The sequence below is a fragment of the Manis pentadactyla genome, chromosome 15 (genome assembly GCF_030020395.1).
Source record: "Manis pentadactyla isolate mManPen7 chromosome 15, mManPen7.hap1, whole genome shotgun sequence".
Taxonomy (NCBI): Eukaryota; Metazoa; Chordata; class Mammalia; order Pholidota; family Manidae; genus Manis; species Manis pentadactyla.
In genome coordinates this window covers 33,606,561-33,628,268 of record NC_080033.1, presented here as the reverse complement: position 1 = coordinate 33,628,268, position 21,708 = coordinate 33,606,561, and the positions used below count along the sequence as shown (strand labels likewise).

The 21,708-nt window shown below is 35.9% G+C and overlaps 1 protein-coding gene across 1 annotated transcript in view; it reads left to right on the top strand.

The window, feature by feature from the left end:
• ITFG1 (integrin alpha FG-GAP repeat containing 1) overlaps positions 1 to 21,708 on the top strand; it is a 326,936-nt gene that overhangs the window by 261,099 nt on the left and 44,129 nt on the right. The window contains exon 14 of the mRNA XM_036927467.2: positions 7,001 to 7,079. Within this exon, the coding sequence (XP_036783362.2) occupies positions 7,001 to 7,079 (79 nt within the window). The remainder of the gene's footprint in view (positions 1 to 7,000; positions 7,080 to 21,708) is intronic.

Sequence of the window (21,708 nt, the reverse complement as noted above, 5' to 3'; positions counted from 1 at the left end):
CTCATTAGCATTTTTCCTTTTAAGGTTTGGTCAACCTCTCATTATCACGAGTTGTTATCACTACATCAGGCAGCTTCAATATACACAATTGCTAACTGTTTTTATCAAGCATTCCAGTTTGATAGGGCTGTTCCCACAGAGTGAGCTCTCAGTCTGGCCAAATAAAAATAAATAGTTAGAATGAGCTTTTCAGGTAGCTGCCAGACAGGTCATATAGTGACAGTGCTCTGGGATGGGCTTTGTGGAACTCCCAACCTGTTCTGCCCTTCCGTTGCCTACTAGGTTATTTCTTTGCCTATGTACCTTAATTGCATAGCTGTTGGTTTCAATACTAGTTCAGAGCAGAGAGAGGGTTATGGGAACAGGGCAAATTAAAACACAACACAATATTCTTTTCAAGATTCAGTTGCTTTTCTTAAATAGGTACTCTTTGGATTCTTTGGATTCTTGCAAACCTTTGGTTGATTTCCAGAGTTCTGAAAGTTTGACAGTTTTTCTTTCCAGCATTCTTTCTCATTACTTTTATGAAGAAGATTTTTTATGTCCTACATATACCACTCCAGAAGTGATTTCTTCCTTACTCTATTACTTTAAAATCTCTTGGTCTGTCATGTACTTTGAATGATCTTTTATCCATGCATGACTTTGTAACATCAAGCACTGGTCATTTGGAAAATATTGGTTTACCAAGTTATGCAGATCTTCCTAATGTTAACACACTGCATTATATAATATTTTTAAGTCACATATGTTAATATCACCACTAATTTCCTCAAACAGTTGTTAAGTTTTTACATGTGTCAGCTCACATACAGGGCTTTCAAAATTCCAATTATCATTAGCAACAAATACTGACAGTCATCTTCTTAAAAGTGACAGACTAGACACACTTTGTCATTTTCACAAATATGTTGGCTAACTACCCAAGTCTGAATAACTATAGTTTAGTGCCACTGCTAATTATCCACCCTTTTTGCAGTGGGTTATTGGGACTCCCAGAAGTCCTTGCACCACACTCAGAGAACCACTGTGTGAAGGAATCAAATCTGGATTTCTGGACCTTGTCTGCAAATATCAGAGTGACTAGCCCATTGTGAGAAGTGAATTTCAGCTTTAGGACTCATAATAATGAGACTTCCTGACCTGATTTTTTTTTCAATTAAACATAGGGCAAGAGAAAAAAAAAATGCCTAAATAAATGTGTGAAATAAGATACTGTGTATAGTAGTATGAAATTATTCAAGTGGGAATTAGAAAAATATTCAAGAAGATAATTGATAAGGTTTATTGAAAACAATGCATATAGCCCAAGATATTTAAATATAGTATTCCAGTACATAGACTAGACTATGCGTGATCAAGTAAATTTGAGGTTATAACATAGGGATAAATGTAGCCTCAGTAAGTATTATCTCCAAGCCTTGCTAGAATGAAACAAGTTTAAAGTATTAAAGGACATAACCTATTCCAAAGAAACAAACCTTGAAGAGATTAAATTAATTTCAGAAGTATGTATCACATTAACAAAGTTTGTTGCTAAGCATATGAAGCCATGCTTATAATGGCAAAAAAAATACAAATGAAAATATGTATCATTCAGCTATAGACTGAAAAATAGTTATGCTATAATCATACAATGATGTACTCTACAGAAGTGAAAATGAACTACAGCTACATGCTTAATTATGAATGAGTCTCAAAGTATTGTATTTTTAAAAGCAAGTCATGGAAGGATACATATAATATTGTTCCATTTACATAACAATTAAAAACAGATATAACCAAATATATTCTAACATATTTACATATATGATATGATAAAACTATAAAGGAAAAAAGGATACTTGCTTAAAGAAGATAATTCCATAGTTTAACTTCTAGTCAACCATTGTGGTTTGCCTTAAAACTCTGTATATCTAAAGAACACTGTCTTTTCTCTTGCCCTTCTGCAAAACTAGTATAGAATTTTGGTAATTCTTTCATTGGAAATAATATGCTGTATAAAGTAGTATTTCGTACAAACTAGTATGTTGTACAATATTCCTTCTAAACTTAAGTAATAAATACCTCATTCATAAGTTTGTTTTTATTTGTATGATACTCTTGATGAATCTTTTCTTCAATTAGTAATGTCTTCTGAGTAAGTCCATTCCTATAGCAACCTGTTTTCTCATGGTCATTGAAAAAACATGGACTTCTAAAGTTCTTAAAATATCAACCAGGTAATTGAAGTATCTTTGAAATTAATTATTTCTTCCCTATTATCCTAAAGGAAAATCACTTCTAGAATATCATTAAACCATCTAAATGTCTTCATTAACTTACCCCTACTTTACTAGGAAGAAACAATAGAATTTTGAATTTTGTGAGTACTCAAAGCATTTCTTTGGTCATTTTGTCACCTCTTCTTATAACAAAAATAAAACAAACAATGGAAGGATTTAAGAGCAGACTGGATGAGGTGCAAGAGACTGTTAATGGATAAGAAATCAGACAACAGGAATACAGAGAAGCTGAGGCAGAGAGATTAAAGGATCTCTAGGATTGAAAGAATATTAAGAGATCTGTGTGACTAATCCAAATGGAACAATATTCACAAAGCCTGCAATGGCAAAAAGTACATATCTATTGATAATCACCCTAAATGTAAATGGACTGAATGCACCAATCAAAAGACACAGAGTAATACAATGTTTAAAAAAAGCAAGACCCATCTATATGGTGCTTACAAGAGACTCGCCTTAAACGCAAAGACATACGCGGACTAAAAGTGAAGAGTTGGAAACAGATATTTCATGCAAACAATGGGGAGAAAAAATCAAATGTTGCAGTACTTGTATCAGACAAAATAGACTTCATAACAAAGAAAGTAACGAGATAAAGAAGGACATTATATAATGATAAAGGGGTCAGTCCAAAACAGGATATAACCATTATAAATATCTATGCACTCAACACAGGAGCACCTACGTATGTGAAACAAACACTAACAGAATTAAAGAAGGAAATACAGTGCAATGCAGACATTTTAGGAGACTTCAACACACCACTTACTCCAAAGAACAGATCCACAAGACAGAAAATAAGTAAGGACACAGAGGCACTGAACAACGCACTAGAACAGATGGACCTAACAGACATCTACAGAACTCTACACCCAAAAGCAGCAGGATATACATTCTTCTCAAGTGCACATGGAACTTTTTCCAGAATAGACCACATAGTAGGCCACAAAAAGAAACTCAGTAAATTCAAAAACATTGAAATTCTGCCAACCACCTGCTCAGATCACAAAGGTATAAAACTAGAAATAAAGTGTACAAAGAAAACAAAAAAGACTCACAAACACATGGAGGCTTAACAACATGCTCCTAAATAATCAATGGATCAATGACCAAACAAAAACAGAGATCAAGCAATATACGGAGACAAATGAAAACAACAGCAAAGCACCGTAACTTTTGTGGGACGCAGCGAAGGCAGTTCTAAGAGGAAGTATATAGTAATCCAGGCCTGTTTAAAGAAGGAAGAACAATCCCAAATGAATAGTCTAAAGTCACAATTATTGAAACTGCAAAAAGAAGAACAAGTGAGGCCCAAAGGCAGCAGAAGGAGGGACATAATAAAGAAAAGAGAAAAAATAAAATTGAGAAGAATAAAACAATAGAAAAAAAATCAATGAAACCAAGAGCTGGTTCTCTTTGAGAATATAAACAAAATAGATACCCCACTAGCCAGACATATTAAGTGAAAAAGAGAATCTACACATATGAACAGAATCAGAAATGAGAATGGAAAAATCACAACAGACACCACAGAAATACAAAGAATTATTAGAGAATACTATTAAAATCTATATGCTAACAAACTGGATAATCTAGAAGAAATGGACAACTTTCTAGAAAAATACAACCTTCCAAGACTGACCAAGGACGAAACAGAAAACCTAAACAGACCAATTATTAGCAACGAAATTGATTTGGTAATCAACAAAATAACCAAGAAAAATATTTCCAGTTCAGGTGGATTGGCCACTGAATTTTATCAGACATTTAGAGAAGACATGATACCCATTCACCTTAAAGTTTTTCAAACAATAGAAGAGGAAGGAATACTTATAAACTCATTCTATGAAGCCAGCATCACTCTAATACCAAAACCAGGCAAAGACCGCACAGAAAAAGAAAAACACGGAATAATATCGCTGATGAACACAGATGCAAAAATACTCAACTAAATATTAGCATATACATTCAAAAATACAACAAGGGGATCATACACTATGATCAAGTGGGATTCATCTCAGGGATGCAAGGATGGTACAACATCCAAAAATCCATCAACATCATCCACCACATCACAAGAAGGACAAAAACCACACAATTATCTCCATAGAATCTGACGAGGCATTCGACAATATTCAACATCCTCTCATGATAAAAACTCTCAACAAAATGGGTATAGAGGGCAAGTACATCAACATAATAAAGGCCAAATATGACAAACCCACAGCCAGCATCACACTTAACAGCGAGAAGCTGAAAGCTTTTTCTTTAAGATTGGGAACAAGACAAGGATGCCCACTCTCCCCACTTTTATTCAACATAGTACTGGATGTCCTAGCCACAGCAATCAGACAACACAAAAAAATACAAGGTATCCAGATTGGTAAAGAAGAAGTCAAACTGTCACTATTTGCAGATGACGTGATATTGTACATAAACCCTAAAGAATCCACTCCAAAACTACTAGAACTAATACCTGACTTTAGCAAAGTTGAAGGATACAAAATTAATACACAAAAATCTGTTGCATTCCTATACACTAACAATCAACTAGCAGAAAGAGAAGTCAGGAAAACAATTCCATTCACAATTGCATCAAAAAGAATACCCAGGAATAAACCCAATCAAGGAAGTGAAAGACCTATATCCTGAAAACTACAAGAAACTCTTATGAGAAATTAAAGAGGACACTAACCAATGGAAATTTGTTCCATGCTCTTGGGTACGAAGAATTAATATTGTCAAAATGGCCATCCTGCCTAAAGCAATCTACAGATTCAATGCAATCCCTATCAAAATACCAACAGCATTCTTCAACGAACTGGAACAAATAGTTCTAAAATTCATATGGAACCACAAAAGACCCCGAATAGCCAAAGCAATCCTAAGAAGGAAGAATAAAGTGGGGGTATCTTGCTTCCCAACTTCAACCTCTACTACTAAGCCACAGTAATCAAGACAATTTGGTACCGGCACAAGAACAGACCCATAGACGAGTGAAACAGAACAGAGAGTCGAGTCCAGATATTAACCAAAACATATATGGTCAACTAATATACAATAAAGGAGCCATGGATATACAATGGGGAATTGACAGCGTTTTCAACATCTGGTGTCGGTAAAACTGTACAGCTACATGTAAGAGAATGAAACTGGATCTTTGTCTAACCCCATACACAAAAGTAAACTCGAAATGGATCAAAGACCTGAATTTAAGTCATGAAACCATAAGACTCTTAGGAAAAAACATAGGCAAAATCCTTTGGACATAAACATGACCAACTTCTTCATGAACATATCTCCGTGGGCAAGGGAAACAAAAACAAAATGAAGAAGTTGTACTATATCAAGCTGAAAAGCTTCCGTACAGCAAAGAACACCATCAATAGAACAAAAAGACATCCTACAATATGGGAGAATATATTCATAAATGACGTATCCAATAAAGGGTTGACATCCAAAATACATAAAGAGCTCACACACCTCAACAAACAAAAAGCAAATAATCCAAGTAAAAAAATGGGCTGGGCTGCTGAACAGACACTTCTCCAAAGAAGAAATTCAGATGGTCAACAGGCACATGAAAAGATGTTCCACATCGCTAGTCATCAGAGAAGTGCAAATTAAAACCACAATGAGATCACCTTCCACCAGTTATTATGGCCACTATCCAAAAAACAAACAACAACAAATGTTGGCGAGGATGTGGAGAAAGGGGAACCCTCCTACACTGCTGGTGGGAATGTAAATTAGTTCAACCATTGTGGAAAGCAGTACGGAGGTTCCTCAGAATGCTCAAAATTGAAATACCATTTGATCCAGGAATTCCACTCCTAGGAATCTACCCTAAGAATGCAGGAACCCAGTTTGAAAAAGACGTATGCACCCCATGTTTATCGCAGCACTAGTTACAATAGCCAAGAAATGGAAGCACCCTAAGTGTCCATCAGTAGATGAATGGATAAAGAAGATGTAGTACATATCCACAATCGAATATTATTCAACCATAAGAAGAAAACAAATCCTACCATTTGCAACAACATGGATGGAGCTAGAGGGTATTATGCTCAGTGAAATAAGCCAGGCGGAGAAAGACATGTATCAAATGATTTCACTCATCTGTGCAATATAAGAACAAAGAAAAACCTGAAGTAACAAAACAGCAACAGACTCACAGAACCCAAGAATGGACTAACAGTTACCAAAGGGAAAGGGACTGGGGAGGATAGTTTGGAAAGGAGGTATAAGGGGGAAAAGGGGGCATGACGATTAGCACATATAATATACCGGGGCATCACGGGGAAGGCAGTACAACACAGAGAAGACAAGTAGTGATTTACAGCATCTTACTACACTGTTGGACAGTGACTTTAATGGGGTATGTGGTGGGGGCTTGATAATGGCGGGAGTCTAGTAACCATTATGTTGCTCAAGTTATTTTACATTAATGATATCAACATTTTTTAAAAAGTAAAACAAATATCCAATAAACTATTTGACTATATAAGTACAACTATCAAATAATTTACAGTGTTGAGAATTTTCTACTAACAGATTCCTTTTGAATAGATAACATATATTATGTATTTATGGAAATGTTCTCCACATATTGGAATTATATGTAAGAATGTTATACTTTATTTGAAATAGATTTGCTTGAAACTTGCAATGATTTACTTACTCACCAACGCCTAACCATTCCTTTTTTATTGCAGCCATTTGGAGTAAATCAGCCTGGACCTTACATCATGTATACAACTGTAGATGCAAATGGATATCTGAAAAATGGTTCAGGTAAGACTAGATACAATTTCCACAATGCTTTTAGTCCTATATATTGGCAAGATAAACCGGACAACAATAATTACCATCATGTTTTCACACCCTTTATAAAATCTTTACTTTTTATATTGTACTTAGTCTTTCTGTGGACTTACATCAGTAATTACAAAAAGTCCCTGTGACAAATGCATTAACATTAATTCCTCATATATCCTATTGTGATAGAGCCAAATCATTATCTTTATTTTTAGTTGAAATAACAAAAAGACTGAGTGCAGTTATTTGAGTTATCTTCATCAGAGTGTGAAGTGGTAAATTAATTAACAACGCTCTCTTTAGAAGAAGAAATAAAAGTTCGGATCCTATCTACAATGTAAATTAATCATTGGTTTTTCATATGTGAAATAGAAGCTATAATATGTAGAAGTTTTTTGATAAATGTCTATAAAGAAAATAATGTAGTTATACAGTTGAATAAATAATAAAGGGAAATTCAATCAAGACAAAAAGTAAATAAGACTAAGCAAAGAATGTCTGTTTCTGACAGCTATCAGACTGAGACCCAAAATCACAGCAAATACAACTGTGATAATTTCACTTCCTTAAATAAGAAAAGGAATCCTTCCATATTAATATGCTTCTTTAAGACTCCTAGAGTCCTCACCATGAAGGAGTATAGACAGAGTTGGTGTTACTCCCCCATTTTTATAGACCAAAAAGAAAGAACTCACTATGTGGACATTCTCATTTCATATAATGGCCTAACATAAATATACAAGACTGTGTCTCCTTTTTAGATAATTGTACACATTGAAGATTATCAGTCATACTACAGCTTCAGCACAGAAACATTTTAAAACAAAAACTGTTTAAAACTTTCAAGGAGAAATTGACAAACACAATTATAATCAAATACTTTAATATACCATTATCAATAAAGGAAACTTAATAAGTAAGGATATTTGAGTTATTTGAATAGATTATTAATTCATATTTTAATTCAGATATATATTGAACAAAAATGGTTCTAGGACCAGCTGGTTTTATCTTTTACCAGTTAATTCCATTAAACTTTCACGATGCAGATAATTTAGTGCCAGGTTAGGATATTCCAGAACATAGAGAAAAAAGGTAAAGTTACTTATTTCATTTCATGAAGCTAGGATAACTTAGGCAAAGCCAACATATCCAAAACCAAATTCTTAGCTCTCTGGTGAATTATTAATGAAAAATGTGATCTAAAATACTAACAATTTTCATTAATCTGTATTTTGAAAGAATTGCTTAACACTAACAAGTAGGTGACTGTCTCAGGAACACATTGATGGTTTAAAATGTGGGAAATCTCTTTGTCATCATAACAATTGATCAATTTTTTAGATACCTGTCTTCCTTTCTTTTTTTCATATAATAATATATTATGTAATTCTTCCCATGTCTGTTCATATAGTTAGTCCTAATTTCCTTTGGAATTATTTTGTATTTTGATATAATAATTACTCCAGACAATCCTCAGTTGTTTCCTTTTTTCAATGTAGCACAACAATACAGCAGTAAAAATCTATGTGCATATATTTTTGTTCAGTTAAATGAATAACTGTCACCTCACAGGAAAAAAATATCTGGAAGAATATTCATCAAATTGTTAATGTTTATCTAGGGGGAGCAAAGATTTCAAGAGATTTACTTTCTACATGGTACATTTCTGTAACCACTTACTATTTTTAGTCCTTTTAAATTTAATTTTTTTTAATTTTACAGCAAATCAGTCTAGCAAAAATATTACTCTTAAAATTAGATACAGAAAATATTTTTTGATTCTTTAAACCTTGATTCATTCAAAAAATCATATTTACTGAACTTCTATTACAAACCAGACATTGGCACCTAATAGGATATCTTACTAGATGCTAAAAACCCATTCAGCAATATTCACACTCACTGCTATTTTTCCAAGTTAATTGAAGAATATTTCCTATCATGATTTCATGTTGTTCTACTGCAAAACAGTAATGGAACATCGGGTTTATTTTTATTAAATCAAATATTTACTTCTTCCCTAGATTGGGAAGAAAGGTAAAATCATAAAAACAACGACGAGAATATCTACAGAAAAGATAAATACAGTTAAATGCATAAGTCAAATGAATGCATGGACTTTCATGGCAAAAAATCATAAACAATAACAAAAGGCAGTAGCAAACTGGGAGAATCTAAATGTCCAACAGTAGAGAAAATAAATTATGTCATTTAATAATAATTTCCAGCATACAAATTATTTTAAAATAATTTTGATGACATGAATAGATGTTTATGGTATAACATTTGGGAGGGTGGCACATCTACATGTATAATCCAAATTAGATGTGTGTATTTTCAAATGTACCTATGTGTAGGAAAACTATTTAAAAAAAATGACATACAGAAATATTACCATGATTATCTCTTGGTTGTGGGATTTTGCTTTATATATTTTTTGCATTTTAGTTTATTATACTGATCATATTTATATTTCTTTAGGAACTACTATTATGAAAACCTGCCCCAAATCTTAAAGATAAAAATACCTACTTTAAATGCTAAGAATGTTGAAATCTATAGAAGTATTACTTGTTTAAACCATACCTTAAACCCATTCAGCCCCACTGGTAAAGAACTTTTTTTCCACTTTAGGAAGAGAAGAGTCGAATACGTGTACTACAGAAGCCACAGCCCTAGTTTTCCCACAGAGCACCTGAGGGTCACTATTCATTACTGGGGTCATGAAATTATTTTAGTGGCTTATGATAAGGACTTTTTACTTAATACAATAAGAAAACAATAGAAAATATCAGTACACCATAGATAGTTAAATATTGTTGCATGAAAGTGTTAAGGGTTTGTGATAATGTGTTGATACTGAGTGATGAGAAAAAAAGTAGCTTTTGTTGTGGGTCATCATCAAAAAGTTTGAAAGCCAGAAGACTCAGTGCTATTCAAAATAGACCTAACCTGATTATTATTTTGCTTAAAGAGATATTATCGTTGATACCAAATACTTTATGGTCTTTCTCCACCTCCTAGCAAAGTTGGAATACCCAAATGTTATTAGAGCTACATTATAGAGTCATTCATTTTCTAAATAATCAATAGTTCCCATGACAGGTCCCAAAAAAAATTAAATTTAACTACATTTGTCTTGAGCATTTTGGAGCTAAACTCCTCTGGTTTTTAAATCTGTGATTTTGCTTACTGTTCTTGTAAATTAGCTAGAGATCCGCATTACAGATCCAAATTCCCTAAACAACATTTGATAAGAATTTAGTAGATTGGCGCATGTTAGCAAAATTGTGTGGACTAATGAGTTGTTGCACATATGTGAATAACAACATTATTAGGCAAAAAATTGTTTTTCTACCCACTGAATTACTTATTTGGCCTTGCTATCTAAATCAAAAGGGAAAACTATTTCCCTTTAGTCCTCTTAGGTTACTATTTGTAATATATCTGGAAAAAAAAACACATAATTAACCCTTTCCTTCTAGTCAACCTTCATCACATGCCTCAAATAGAGTAGTTAAAATGTATATCAGACTGAGGGCACAGTACGTCAGAAGGCAAAGAAGCCTTTGGATTAAGGTATAACAAAAATATTGAGAAAAATGATTTGTTGTAACACATAAGCACATTGTCTTTATAAAATTTCATTTATAATCTTTCAGATTTCTCAATTTTAATCAATAATTGCCTGTTATATCTTCAGAGTCAAAAAAACATATTATGTTCATTTCTCACACATATGTTTTCTAAAATTGTCTTCAAAGGATGGTCATGTTCTACTTAACTAAATGTTTTTATCCATAAAATAATGTTTTTAGTCCTTATCATTTACTTTAACCAATCATCACATTTTAAATTGTCATACTCACAGTTCAGAAAAAAAATTTTAACCTAAGCGGTATTTAATTAATCGAGCATATTTTTGTGTCAAAAATTATAACTCATAACAACATAAAATGGACATTTCTTCTTTTTCCATGACATTGTTCTCCTCTGAGAAAATGAATTTTTGCAAGAATAAGCATTCCCTTACCTTACTCTTGCATCAACCACAGATCTGACAGGAATAGTCAAGTTGACAGAGAAAAGAAAGACAGCTTGGCCAAAACAGAAGTAACAAAATAGCAGCATACTCATTGACAGTGAGAAGGGACTGGTACTTACCAAGAGAGGGCTTGGAGAGGGTAGAAGGGAGGAAGAAGGGGATTAAGGAGCACAATAATTCACAATCACAATATAGGTTGGTCACGAGGACAGTAGTACAGCACGGAGAATATAGTTAATGATTCTGTAACATCTTACTACGTTGATAGTGACCACACTACAGGGATTGAGGATTTAATACCAACATAAGATTGTATATGAATGATACTTTAGTAAATAAATAAATAAATAAATAAAAGGCAAGTAAATCTTAAATTACCTAGTTTCATTTTTAAAAAAAAGAAAGGGAACCTGGCTAATGTGGGCAATTTTCTTTCACTGAAATGAAAGGGAGAGAGGGAGAGAAGATAGGGAGTAGCTCTAATCGTTAATCTTCACATCCTCTTCACAAAAATTGAGTGATTGAATGAATGAATGAAGTATATAGAAAGTCTAAGATTAAGAAAATGTGCAAATTCAGCTTTTCAGCACCTAGAAATCCCATCTGCACAGATGCAAATGAGTCAAAGTCATCTAGAAAACTCGAAAGAAAATTACAAATTGTAGTGCCAACTAAAACAAAAGATTTGCTTCATGAAAATTTATTTACACACTGATTTCTCGTATAGTGTTACAGTCAATATAGATCCTAATACTGAAGGAAAAACTGCCACACTTGGAACAGAAAATGCAAAAAAATATAATTTGTTCTGTGGTTTTTGCTAGCAAATGTTATCCCACAGTTGTTATAAATAACTCAACAAACCCTGTCTACTGTGCAAGTATATTTGGCATAGATATTTGATTAACATTAAAACTTCATTTATTACTCAGTAATGCCATTGATCTACTCCTTCTCATTGGTTTAGTCATACTTAAGGACTTAACTATTTTCATAATCAATGTTTCCCTCTAACTTCAGTTGTGCACAGTACAAACCATAGAAAGCTACTATGTGCTACAATAAAGGTCAAAGTTCACAAATATGTAGACAATACCTGTAACATAGAAAGTACTCAGTACAAGTTGAAAGTACAAGAATGAAATAAAATTCTTGAGATAATTTTCTCATGCATGTTAAACAAAGCATTGCCAATAGAAGGAATTATTTTCCTATAAGTTGAGTCTAAAATTGCAACAGAATAGTATTTGAAAATAACTAGATTCTGTATCTAAATGAAATAAGCCAGTCACAGAAACACAAACAGTGTATGATTCCACTTACATGAAGTACCTAGAGTAGTCAAATTCATAGATAGAAATTAGAATGGTGGTTGCCAAGAGGGGAGTAGGGATTTAGTGTTTCATGGGTTCAGAGTTTCAGTTTTGCAAGATGAATTGTTCTGGAGAAGGATAGTGGTGATGGTTGCACAACAGTGTGAATGTACTTAATGCTACTGAAATGCATGCTTCAAAATGACTAAGATGGGGGATTCAAGATAGCAGTGTGAGAGGTGAGACAGAGAACTCCTCCCAAAACCACAGATACTGTGAAGATATAGTTAATACAACTAACCCTAAAACAGCAACAGGAGAGAAAGCTGCACCAGACTCCACACAGACCTCATGAGCAGAGCAGGCCTCACAAAATAGGGTAACTTATGAAAGCCTTGATCTGGCAGGACCTGAACCCTTCCCCTACCCCAGCTCACCAGTGGGAGGAAGAGAAACAGAGCAGAGGAGAGGGTGGAAGTCTGGGACTGCTGAACACCTGACCCTGGAGGTCTGCTTTGTGACCAGAAACCTACACTGTGTGGTGCTCTGGAGGATGGAGAACTGGGACAGGCAGAGTGCTTGAGACACAGATTCCAGCCATTTATGGAGGACAGGATCCACACCCAGCCGCTCTGGGACAAGGGAAAGGCAGGCCGACTGACAGGCTCCCTAGCAGTAAGAGGGTTGCTGAAGGGGTGGGGTTTGCACAGAGCTTGGTGCATAGGAGAATGGAAAGGGGGACAAGGTTGTCTGGGTGCGCTCTGCCCAACAGATTGAGAACTTTGGGGAGCTTCAGGCACTCCATCCCCCTGGCTGGTTACTCAGCTCTGAGGTCCCCCACTGTGATACCCAGCCAGCCAAGCCTTCCGCCTGGCCTGACAACAATGGCTCACAAACCAACAGTCACTGCTCTGGCATCAGGCCAGCCAGAGGCCCCACCTGCAACAGCTAGATATGCCAAGTACAGAGGCTTTCACATCTGTACTCAGCCCACTGACTCTGATACAGGAGACAGGAAGGGCAGATGGGAATCAGGAAACAGATCTTTCCTCACCCCAGTCACCAGCTCTGCTCCCCTCTGACCTCCAACCTCCCTCTAGGGGTTGAGCAGCTCCAGAGACTGGAGCTTCTGGGCAATAGAGAGCACCACACATAAATATGAAACATCAAAAGGACATGGTTCAGACCAAAATATCACAAACCCCAGAAAAAGGGCCAAATGAAATGGAACTGACCAATCTTCCTGAAAGAGAGTTCCAAATAAAAATCATAAACAAGCTTATGGAACTACAGAAAAATACTCAAGAACTCAGGAATTAATTTAAGGTGGAGATTCAATCATTAAGAAATTCCATATCTGAATGAAACATACAATGGAGGGATTTAAAAGCGGAATAGATGGAGTAGAAGAGATGGTAAATGGAATAGAAATTAGAGAACACGAATACAAAGAAGCTGAGGCACAGAGAGAAAAAAGAATATCTAAGAATGAAAGAATATTGAGAGAACTGGGTGACCAATCCAAATGGAACAATATTCCTGTAATAGGGATACCAGAAGAAGAAGAGAGAGAGAAAGGGATAGAAAGTGTCATTAAGGAGGTCATTGCTGAAAAAATTTCCCCAATATGGGAAAGAAGATAGTCTCTCAAACCATCGAGATGAACAGATCTCCCAACACAAGGGACCAAAGGAAGACAACACCAAGATGTATAATAATTAAAATGGCAAAGGTCAAGGATAAACACAGACTTTTAAAAGCAACTAGAGAGAGAAAAAAATATCACATACAAAGGAAAACCCATCAGGCTATCATCAGATTTCTCAACAGAAACCTTACAGGCCAGAAGGGAGTGAAAAGATAAATTTAATGCAATGAAGCAGAAGGGCCTCGAACCAAGAATACTGTACCTGGTAAGGTTATTTAAATTTGAAGGAGGGATTAAATAATCTTCAGATAAGCAAAAGCTGAGAATTTACCTCCCACAAACCACCTCTACAGTGCATTTTGGAGGGACTCCTATAGATGGAAGTATTCCTAAGACTAAATAGATGTCACCCAAGGGATAGACAAAGAGTACAAAAAATGATTCATAACATACAAAGAATGGAGGAGGAAAAGAAAAATAAATGAATCTTTAGGTTGTGTTTGTAAACAGCATACAAAGTGAGATAAACTGTTAGATAGTAAGGAAATTACCCTTGAACCTTTGGTACCTGCAAATCTATAGCCTGCAATGGCAATAGGTGCATACCTATCAATAATCATCCTAAATGTAAGTGGTCTGAATGCACCAATCAAAAGACGTGTAGTCACTGAATGGATAAAAAAACAAGACTCATCTATATTCTGCCTATGGGAGACTCACTTCAAACCCAAAGACATGCACAGACTAAAAGTCAAGGAATGGAAAAAGATATTTCATGCAAACAAAAGGGAGAAAAAAAGCAGGTGTTGCAGTACTAGTATCAGATAAAATAGACTTCAAAACAAAGAAAGTAAAGAGATAAAGAAGGACTTACATAATGATAAAGGGATCAGTCCAAGAAGATGATATAACTATTAAAAATATCTATGCACCCAACACAGGATCACCTACATATGTGAAACAAAACAAACAGAATTAAAGGGGGAAATGGAATGCAATGCATTCATTTTGGGAGACGTCACCACACCACTCACTCCAAAGGACAGATCAACCAGACAGAAAACAAATAGACAGAGGCACTGAACAGCATGTTAGAACAGGTGGACTTAACAGACATCTACAGAGCATTCCATCATAAAGCAACAGGATACACATTCTTCTCAAGTGCACATGGAACATTTTGAAGAATAGATCATATACTACACCACAAGAAGAGCCTCAGTAAATTAAAAAAGATGTACCAACCAGCTTCTCAGAACAAAAAGGTATGAAACACGACATAAATTACACAAAGAAAACGAAAAAAGCCCACAAACACATGGAGGCTTAATAACATGCTCTTAAATAATCAATGGATTGATGACCAAATAAAAACAGAGATCAAGCAGTGTATGGAGACAAAAGACAGCAGTAATTCAACACCACAAAATCTGTGGGACACAGCAAAGGCCGTGCTAAGAGGGAAGTATATTTTAATACAGGCGTACCTCAGGAAAGAAGAACAATCCCAAATGAACAGTCTAAACTCACAATTAATGAAACTAGAAAAACAAGAAAAAATGAGGCCCCAAATCGGTAGAAGGAGGGACATAATAAAGATTAGAGCAGAAATAAATAAAACTGAGAAGAATAAAACAATAGAAAGAATAAGAGCAGGAGCTGGTTCTTCAAGAAAATTAAGAAAATAGATAAACCCCTAGCCAGACTTATCAAGAAAAAAAGAGAGTCTACATACAAAAACAGAATCAGAAATGACAAAGGAAAAATCAAGATGGACACCACAGAAATACAAAGAATTATGAGAGAATACTATGAAAAATTATATGATAAAAACTGGGTAACCTAACATCACCCTAATACCAAAACCAGGCAAAGACACCACCAAAAAAGAAAACTACAGACCAATATCCCTGATGAACGTAGATGCAAAAATACTCAACAAAATTTTAGCAAACTGAATTCAAAAATACATCAAAACCATCGTACACCATGACCAAGTGGGATTCATCCCAGGGATGCAAGGATGGCACAACATTCGAAAGTCCATCAATATCATCCACCACATCAACAAAAAGAAAGACAAAAACCACATGATCATCTCCATAGATGCTGAAAAAGCATTTGACAAAGTTCAACATCCATTCATGATAAAAACTCTCAGCAAAATGGGAATAGAGGGCAAGTACCTCAACATAATAAAGGCCATCTATGAAAAACCCACAGCCAACATTATATTGAATAGCGAGAAGCTGAAAGCATTTCCGCTGAGATCAGGAACTAGACAGGGATGCCCACTCTCCCCACTGCTATTTAACATTGTACTAGAGGTCCTAGCCACGGCAATCAGACAAAACAAAAAAATACAAGGAATCCAGATTGGCAAAGAAGAAGTCAAACTGTCACTATTTGCAGATGACATGATACTGTACATAAAAAACCCTAAAGACTCCACCCCAGAACTACTAGAACTGATATCGGAATACAGCAAAGTTGCAGGATACAAAATCAACACACAGAAATCTGTGGCTTTCCTATATACCAACAATGAACCAACAGAAAGAGAAATCAGGAAAACAACTCCATTCACAATTGCATCAAAAAAAATAAAATACCTAGGAATAAACCTAACCAAAGAAGTGAAAGACTTATATTCTGAAAACTACAAGTCACTCTTAAAAGAAATTAAAGGGGACACTAACAGATGGAAACGCATCCCATGCTCATGGCTAGGAAGAATTAATATCGTCAAAATGGCCATCCTGCCCAAAGCAATATACAGATTTGATGCAATCCCTATGAAAATACCAGCAACATTCTTCAATGAACTGGAACAAATAATTCAAAAATTCATATGGAACCACCAAAGACCCCGAATAGCCAAAGCAATCCTGAGAAAGAAGAATAAAGTAGGGGGGATCTCACTCCCCAACTTCAAGCTCTATTATAAAGCCATAGTAATCAAGACAATTTGGTACTGGCACGAGAACAGAGCCACAGACCAATGGAACAGACTAGACAATCCAGACATTAACTCAGACATATATGGTCAATTAATATTTGATAAAGGAGCCATGGACATACAATGGCAAAATGACAGTCTCTTCAACAGATGGTGCTGGCAAAACTGGACAGCTACATGTAGGAGAATGAAACTGGACCATCGTCTAACCCCATATACAAAAGTAAACTCAAAATGGATCAAAGACCTGAATGTAAGTCATGAAACCATTAAACTCTTGGAAGAAAACATAGGCACAAACCTCTTAGACATAAACATGAGTGACCTCTTCTTGAACATATTTCCCCGGGCAAGGAAAACAACAGCAAAAATGAACAAGTGGGACTATATTAAGCTGAAAAGCTTCTGTACAGCAAAAGACACCATCAATAGAACAAAAAGGAACCCTACAGTATGGGAGAATATCTTTGAAAATGACACATCCGATAAAGGCTTGACGTCCAGAATATATAAAGAGCTCACACACCTCAACAAACAAAAAACAAATAACCCAATTAAAAAAATGGGCAGAGGAACTGAACAGACGGTTCTCCAAAAAAGAAATACAGATGGCCAACAGACACATGAAAAGATGCTCCACATCGCTAATTATCAGAGAAATGCAAATTAAAACTACAATGAGGTATCACCTCACACCAGTAAGGATGGCTGCCATCCAAAAGACAAACAACAACAAATGTTGGCGAGGCTGTGGAGAAAGGGGAACCCTCCTACACTGCTGGTGGGAATGTAAACTTGTTCAACCATTGTGGAAAGCAGTATGGAGGTACATCAAAATGCTCAAAACAGACTTACCATTTGACCCAGGAATTGCACTCCTAGGAATTTACCCTAAGAACGCAGCAATCAAGTATGAGAAAGATCAGTGCACCCCTATGTTTATCGCAGCACTATTTACAATAGCCAAGAATTGGAAGCAACCTAAATGTCCATCGATAGATGAATGGATAAAGAAGATGTGGTACATATACACAATGGAATACTACTCAGCCATAAGAAAAGGGCAAATCCAATCATTTGCAGCAACATGGATGGAGCTGGAGGGTATTTTGCTCAGTGAAACAAGCCAAGCAGAGAAAGAGAAATACCAAATGATTTCACTTATCTGTGGAATATAAGAACAAAGGAAAAACTGAAGGAACAAAACAGCAGCAGAATCACAGAACTCAAGAATGGACTAACAGGTACCAAAGGGAAAGGGACTGGGGAGGATGGGTGGGTAGGGAGGGATAAGGGGGGGAGAAGTAGGGGGGTATTAAGATTAGCATCCATAGCGGGGTGGGAGAAAGGGGAGGGCTGTACAACACAGAGAAGACAAGTAGTGATTCTACAACAGGTTGCTACGCTGATGGACAGTGACTGTAAAGGAGTATATAGGGGGGACCTGGTATAGGGGAGAGCCTAGTAAACAAAGTATTCGTCATGTAAGTGTAGATTAATGATTAAAAAAAAAAAAGTGCAGTTCCTATGTGGTGACCTCTAATGAGTTCTACACAATGATATAAAGGACATATAAAAGTGTAGGCAAAGGGTCTGTTTGTGTTTATACAGAGGATCAAAGCCTAATTTGGCTACCCCGAAAATGAACTAAGATACGATATGAAAGAGAACTTCCAACATCAGCACTCTCGGGAAGACTCATGCCAGAAGATGATCATCAAAAAACCCCAACAAAGATCCACGCACTGCTACAGCTGTAGATGCACTCATCCCACCAGCTCCTGGACTTGCCATGGGAATGAAGGAGATATCTAAGCTGGCCTGTGCATACAGTAAAAAAAAAAAAAAAAACTTGGTAACCTAGAAGAAATGGACAACTTTCCTGAAAAATACAACCTACCAAGGCTGACCCAGGAAGAAACAGAAAATCTGAACAGACCAATTACAAGCAACAAAATTGAATTGGTAATCAAAAAGCTACCTAAGAACAAAAGCCTTGGACCAGATGGTTTCACTGCTGAATTTTATCAAACATTTACTGAAGACCTAATACCCAACCTCCTTAAACTTTTCCAAAGAGTAGAAGAGGAAGGAATACTCCCAAGGTCATTCTGTGAGGCCAACATCACTCTAATCCCAAAACCAGGCAAAGACACCACAAAAAAAGAAAACTACAGACCAATATCACTGATGAACATAAATGCAAAAATACTCAACAAAATATTAGCAAACCAAATTCAAAAATGCATCAAAAAGATCATCCACCATGATCAAGTGGGATTCAGCTCAGGGATGCAAGTTTGGTACAACATTCGAAAATCCAGCAACATCATCCACTACATCAACGAAGGGCAAAACCCACATGATCATCTCCATAGATGCTGAAAAAGCATTTGACAAAATTCAACATCCATTCATGATAAAATCTCTCAACAAAATGGGTATAGAGGGCAAGTACCTCAACATAATATAGGCCATATATGACAAACCCACAGCCAGCATTATACTTAATAGTGAGAAGCTGAAAGCTTTTCCTTTAAGATTGGGAAGAAGACAAGGATGCCGACTCTCCCCACTTCTATTCAACGTAGTTCTGGAGGTCCTAGCCATGGCAATCGGACAACACAAAGAAATGAAAAGCATCCAGATTGCTAAGGAGGAAGTCCAACTGTCCCTGTTTGCAGATGACATGATATTGTACATAAAAAACCCTAAAGTATCCACTCCAAAACTACTAGATCTAATATCTGAATTCAGCAAAGTTGCAGGATACAAAATTAATACACAGAAATCTGTTGCATTTCTGTACACTAACAGTGAACTAGTAGAAAGAGAAATCAAGAAAACAATTCTGTTTACAATTGCATCAAAAGGGATAAAATACCTAGGAATAAACTTAAGCAAGGAAATGAAAGACTTATACTCTGAAAACTACAAAACACTCCTGAGAGAAATTAAAGATACCAATAGATGGAAACTCGTCCCATGATCTTGGCTAGGAAGAATTAATATTGTCAAAATGGCCATCCTGCCTAAAGCAATCTACAGATTCAATGCAATCCCTATCAAAATACCAACAGCATTTTTCAATGAACTAAAGCAAATAGTTCTAAAATTCATATGGAACCACAAAAGACCCCCGAATAGCCAAAGCAACCCTGAGAAGGAAGAATAAAGTGTGGGGGATTACGCTCCCTGACTTCAAGCTCTACTACAAATCCACCTTAATCAAGACAATTTGGTAGTGGCACAAGAACAGACCCATAGACCAATGGAACAGACTAGAGATCCCAGATATAAACCCAAGCATATATGGTCAATTAATATACGATAAAGGAGCCATGGATATAGAATGGGGAAATGACAGCCACTTCAACAGCTGTTGTTGGCAAAACTGGACAACTACATGTAAGATAATGAAACTGGATTATTGTCTAACTGCACACACAAAAGTAAATTCAAAATGGATCAAAGACCTGAATGTAAGTCATGAAACCATAAATCTCTTGGACATAAACATGAGCAACTTTTTCATGAACATATCTCCCCAGGCAAGGGAAACAATAGCAAAAATGAACTTGTGAAACTATATCAAACTAAAAAGCTTCTGTACAGCAAAGGACACCATTAGTAGAACAAAAAGACCTCCTACAGTATGGGAGAATATATTCATAAATGACATCTCCAATAAAGAGTTGACATCCAAAATATATAAAGAGCTCACGCACCTCAACAAACAAAAAGCAAATAAGCCAATTAAAGAATGGGCAGAGGAGCTGAACAGGCACTTCTCCAAAGAATAAATTCAGATGGCCAACAGGAAAAGATGCCCCACATCACTAATCATCAGAGAAATGCAAATTAAAAGACAAACAACAGCAAATGTTGGCGAGGTTGTGGAGAAAAGGGAACCCTCCTACACTGCTGGTGGGAATGTAAATTAGTTCAACCATTGTGGAAAGCAGTATGGAGGTTCCTCAGAATGCTCAAAATAGAAATACCATTTGACCCAGAAATTTCACTTGTAGGAATTTACCCTAAGAATGCAGCACTCCAATTTGAAAAAGACAGATGCACCCCTATGTTTATCGCTGCACTATTTACAATAGCCAAGATACGGAAGCAATCTAAATGTCCATCAGTAGATGAATGGATAAAGAAGTTGTGGTACATATACACAATGGAATATCACTCAGCCATAAGAAAAAAACAGATCCTACCATTCGCAACAACATGGATGGAGCTAGAGGGTATTATGCTCAGTGAAATAAGCCAGGCAGAGAAAGACAAGTATCAGATGATTTCATTCATTCATCTGTGGAATATAAAAACAAAGCAAAAACTGAAGGAACAAAACAGCAGCAGAATCACAGAACCCAAGAATGGACTAACAGTTACGAACGGTAAAGGGACTGGGGAAGATGGGTTGGAAGGGAGCGATAAGGGGAAAAAAGGGGTATTATGATTTGCATACATAATGTAGCAGGGGGTGAATACAGGGAAGGCAGTATAACACAGAGAAGACAAGTAGTGATTTATAGCATCTTAGTACGCTGATGGACAGTGACTGTAATGGGGTATGTGGTAGGACTTGATAATAGGGGAGTCTAGTAACCATAATTGTAATTTGTACATTA